This window comes from Atheta coriaria, unplaced genomic scaffold (genome assembly GCF_025399875.1).
Source record: "Atheta coriaria isolate IRGN ID8LTWV9N9 unplaced genomic scaffold, Caltech_Dcor_3.1 hic_scaffold_31_pilon, whole genome shotgun sequence".
Lineage (NCBI taxonomy): Eukaryota > Metazoa > Arthropoda > Insecta > Coleoptera > Staphylinidae > Dalotia > Dalotia coriaria.
This window is the reverse complement of record NW_027045473.1, coordinates 24,375-29,408: the sequence shown is the minus strand read 5'-3', so window position 1 is coordinate 29,408 and position 5,034 is coordinate 24,375. Positions and strand designations below refer to the sequence as shown.

Genomic DNA, 5,034 nt, shown 5'->3' with positions numbered 1-5,034 from the left:
TGTGAATTACTGCTTCATACGAGTATGCAATTTAAACTTATTGATTTTTACATTCAAACCTACAAATAAATGATTTATTATATATTTATTAATCACAAATAACGTAATATAAGTTGTTACCCTAACTAACAATATTTAAAAACAACTTCATTAGCAGAACTGCTGAATGCCTTTCCTCTCAAGACATCATGTTAGCACTTCTAAACACAACACGGAATTTAAATTGAAACAAACACTAATTATAGACATGACAAAAACAAAGATTATATAAAATCATTGCAAATCAACGCTAGTATATATCATGTTAACATGTTGAGAAATTAATATATTATATGATTAAATGAACAAAATAAAAACCAATGTAACTCTTCCTTCTGTGGAACATTATTGATTGAATCGATGAAACGGCAATGACATTCTTTTTGAAAGAAAAAAAAAACCTAAGAATGCAAAGAATTCAGAATTAAATCAGGTTTGTTTACACGGATTTGATTCCTGTTATTTTCCAGTAGCGCTGGGTTTAAAATACACTACAAAATATGAGATCTTTTGAAGAGACATTGTGTTATGTTTTGCTCAAAATTCGAGTAAAATAATTGTAATAATTGTAAAATTATTGAAAATGAAAATTACTTTCTTGTTTACAAAAGTTTTCAAGAAGTTTATATTTAATAATATCATTATAATAACCGCAACTCTGTTGTCAATTAATTTATTTGATTTTCAAGTTATTTATTAAGAGTTATTTCCAAATTTGAATGATTTTTTTTTTATTTTGTGAAATTTAATATTTCTCTAATATAGGAATTCGATTTTTGATTACTTGCATAGTATGCAGCTATTGTATGTATTGAATTACTTTCGTTTTAGTAAGAATTATTGATATGTACTTATTTCAAATTTTTCAATTAATCCTGCAATGTTGAAGAATTCACTTTGAACAAAAACCATTATTTATATATATATATATAATGTTCTTGGCTCCTATGTGGAGCATAGAGCCTCACTAAGCGCCCTCCAACGGACTCTGTTTCGGGCAACCGCCTTTGCTTCGTTCCAGCCCATATTTTGGTTTCGGAGCTCCTCTATTGTGGATCTTCGCCAGGTATTGGCCGGTCTACCAACCCTTCTCTTCCCCTGTGGGTTCCATTCTAGCGCATTTCTGGCGATATCTCCGGCGTCTCTTCTCAAGATGTGCCCAATCCACCCCATTTTCTCTTGCGTATTTGATTTATAATGGGAGTTTCATCACATCGACGGTGCAACTCATCGTTGGAGATTGTCATTGGCCAGAATATGCGCAAGATCATTCTCAAGCACTTGTTTATGAAGGTTTGGAGTTTGTGTGTGCTTGAGCTCGTTGACCTCCATGTTTCGCATCCATATAAAAGGGTGGATTTTACATTTGTGCGGAATATGCGCAGTTTTGTTCTTAGTGTATAGACGCTTGACTTCCATACTGTGCTCAGCATTCTGAAGGATTGCTGGGCTTTCTTTATTCTGTTGTTTATATCTGCGTCGGTCCCCCCTTTTATGTCAATTATACTTCCTAGATATAGGAATTCCTTGACCTCTTCTATTTCCGTATTATCTATTTGGAGTTTTAAGGTGTTGTTTGTATTTATACGCATTTCTTTTGTTTTGGCAATATTTATTCTTAGGCCAATTTTACTTGCCTCCCTTGCTAATGTTGTTAGCTGTCGGCTCACGCCTTCGAACGTATGTGACATCAGGCAGATGTCGTCGGCGTAATCCAGGTCGCTGAGGTGCGAGGTTAGTGTCCAGCGCAACCCATCCCTGTTCTGGTCTACCTTTGCTAGTATGTAGTCTAAGGCGATGTTAAATAGTAATGGGGATATGACACATCCTTGTTTTACTCCTCTGTGTATCGTAAAACTTTCGCTTTTTTCACCGTTGTGTAACACACTGCAGTTTGCATCAGTGTAGAGTTCTTGCAGGATGCTTATTATCTTTGTTGGTACACCTCGCGACTTAAGGATCCTCCATAAAGCGTCGTGGTTCAGGCTGTCGAATGCTTTCTCAAAGTCGATGAAGGCGATGAATAGTGGTGATCGCCATTCTACTGATTGCTCGATAATTATACGAAGGGTATTGATATGATCGATGCATGAGCGATTCGGCCGAAAACCTGCTTGGTTCGGGCGCAGGGTGTTTTCTATAGTTTCCGCTAATCTTGTTTGGACGATTTTCGCGATAATCTTATTAATTGTGTTTAATAGCGTTATGCCACGCCAGTTGTTACACTCGGTCAAGTTACCTTTTTTGGGAAGCTTGATGATTAGCCCTTCTTTCCACTTGGTCGGAATCTTGTTGTTGTTCCATGCTTCCTTAATACAGTGGTATAGTTCATTTGCCATCCATGTGGCGTTTACTTTTAGTAGTTCCGCTGGAACGTTATCAGCTCCTGCTGCTTTGTTGTTCTTAAGCGTCTTTATAGCTGCAGTTATCTCCGCGACTGAAGGCGGGTTCGAGTCAATGTTCAGTTGTCTACCTGGGTTATTCTCTGGCTCCCAGTTAATTGTTTCGTTTGCGCTGAGCATGTCGGAGAAATGTTCCTCCATCTTTCGAGCTGCTTGTCTGACTCAACTAACAGGCGGCCGTTTTTTGACTTAATGAAGTGTGTGCGTGTAGAGTACTTATTGGCCAGTTTCTTTGTGAGGTTGTAAAGTTCTCTCGAGTTGTTGTTGAGCATTGCTTCTTCTGCTTGTCTGCAAATATCATCTATCCACCTGCGTTTGTCTCTTCTGGCTTCCCTTTTGACCTTTTGGCAAAGGCCTGTGTACTCTACCTGTGCCGCTGCCCTATATTCTTGCGAAAGATTTTGGAGTAGCAGGTGTTTTTCCTCTTTCGGTCTTCTATCAGCAACCACGTGTTTTCGCTGATCCATTCTTTCCTTTGCCTGCTTTTCACTCCAATTGTTGTTTTGGCGACTTCAATGATGTTGTCGGCCATATTTTCCCATTTTTGTGCTGATTTTTGGTTTATTGTCTCTTGCATTTTTTCCTTGAAGGATTTTGCTATTTGTGGAATGCGTAGCTTCTCTATATTTAGTTTTATTCGTTTCATATCGGCTGGTTGCTTGGGTACTGCTAGTTTTATTCTCAATGTGCCAACTATTAGGTGGTGGTCACTGGCTACATCAGCACCTCTCTTGTTCCTCACATCGAGTAATGACGATCTCCATTTCCTAGAGATTGTGATATGATCGATTTGGTTGTGGGTTTTTTTGTCTGGCGAGACCCACGTTGTCTTGTGAATCTGTTTGTGGGGGAACAGCGTACCCCCTATTACCAGGTTCGCGTTGGAGCAGAACTGTGTGAAGTATGTGCCGTTTTCGTTAATCTGCCCAACGCCGTTTTTTCCCATAATTTCTTCCAAATTCTCGTTTTGAGCGCCTACTTTCGCATTAAGGTCGCCCATGAGAATTTTTATGTCACCGCTGTTTACGTCTTTTATAGTTTTCTCGAGGATGTCATAGAATTCATCTTTATCCTCTTTAGAAGCGTTATTGGTTGGGGCGTAACATTGGATAAAAGTTACTTTTCTGAACCTGGTGTAGAATCTTGCTGTTATTACTCTTTCGTTTATTGGTGTCCATGAGATTAGACTCTTTTTAGCATGTTTACTGAGTAGAAATCCTACACCGCTTTCGTGTTTTCCAGATTCATTACCACTAAAAAGTAGTCGTTCTCCACCTTGTGTGGGATGTTCTCCTTTCCCCAACCAACGTACTTCTGATATACCTAAAATATGTAGATTATATTTGAGAAATTCCTTAGTTACCTGCTGCAATTTGGAGCTCTCGTATAACGTTTGCACGTTCCAGCAGCCGAAACGTATCTTGTGTTTAGTATTAGCCAGGGTCGTCCTCGTATTATCCGTCCGGGTTTGCTTAGTTGAAGTTTCAGTAATAGGTTTGATTTAGGGTGAGTAGGTTATTAGCCTTCTGCACCCGAGTTTGGTGCTGGGGCTGCCAGCTGGAGCGTCCAAACCCGCCTCAGTGTACCTGGATGTTTGACGATGTTGTTGATGTCCCGCACTTGACGTGGTGAAAGTGAGGTTATACCGCCTCATATTCGGTCGCCAGAGCCTCGTTTGTCGAAATCAGGGCGCACCACGTGAAGGGGAGGTTGGCAGTTGGCACCCACGGCCCTTGCGCCCCAATTTCGTCGTTTTTATGCTGTTTTACGCGTTAAAACGCAGATTAAAGCTCAAAACGCGCTGTTTTGCTAAAATAAGCATTTTCAAGCATTTTAGATCGTTGAAATCGTTCAAATAGAAGCAATATTAATAAAACGAATAATAAAAAATTCGTCGTTTTTATGCTGTTTTACGCGTTAAAACGCAGATTAAAGCTCAAAACGTGCTGTTTTGCTAAAATAATCATTTTCAAGCATTTTAGATCGTTGAAATCGTTCAAATAGACGCAATATTAATAAAACGAATAATAAAAATTTCGTCGTTTTTATGCTGTTTTACGCGTTAAAACGCAGATTAAAGCTCAAAACGTGCTGTTTTGCTAAAATAAGCATTTTCAAGCATTTTAGATCGCTGAAATCGTTCAAATAGAAGCAATAATAATAAAAAACGAATAATAAAAATTCGTCGTTTTTATGCTGTTTTACGCGTTAAAACGCAGATTAAAGCTCAAAACGTGCTGTTTTGCTAAAATAATCATTTCAAGCATTTTAGATCGTTGAAACGTGTCTAAATAGACGCGTACATTAATAAAAACGAATAATAAAATTTGTCGTTTTCGGCGCTGCTCTTACGCGCGTTAAAACGCAGATTAAAGCTCAAAACGTGCTGTTTTACTAAAAAATAATCATTTTCAAGCATTTTAGATCGTTGAAATCGTTCAAATAGCAATATTAATAAAAACGAATAATAAAAAATTTCGTCGTTTTATGCGCCGTTTTACGCGTCAAACGCAGACAAGCTCAAACGTGCTGTTTTGCTAAAAAGCATTTTCTAAGCATTTTAGATCGCTGGTAAAATTGTTCAAATAGAAGC

The 5,034-nt window shown here is 38.2% G+C and overlaps 1 protein-coding gene across 1 annotated transcript; it reads right to left on the bottom strand.

Moving 5' to 3' along the window:
• Positions 1–2,805: 2,805 nt before the first annotated feature.
• LOC135802519 (craniofacial development protein 2-like) lies at positions 2,806–4,095 on the bottom strand. The gene is made up of 2 exons (XM_065316116.1): positions 4,014–4,095; positions 2,806–3,764 (listed from the first exon to the last, which is right to left on the bottom strand). Exons 1-2 carry the CDS (start codon positions 4,093–4,095, stop codon positions 2,806–2,808), a joined length of 1,041 nt encoding a protein of 346 aa, XP_065172188.1.
• Positions 4,096–5,034: the final 939 nt, after the last annotated feature.

Excerpts from the sequence above, each read along its gene's own strand:
- LOC135802519 (XM_065316116.1), bottom strand. The coding sequence starts at position 4,095 with ATGAGGCGGTATAACCTCACTTTCACCACGTCAAGTGCGGGACATCAA. Across the intron at positions 3,765-4,013 it reads ATCCAGGTACACTGAGGCGG|GTATATCAGAAGTACGTTGG; the intron begins GTTTGGACGCTC and ends TACATATTTTAG.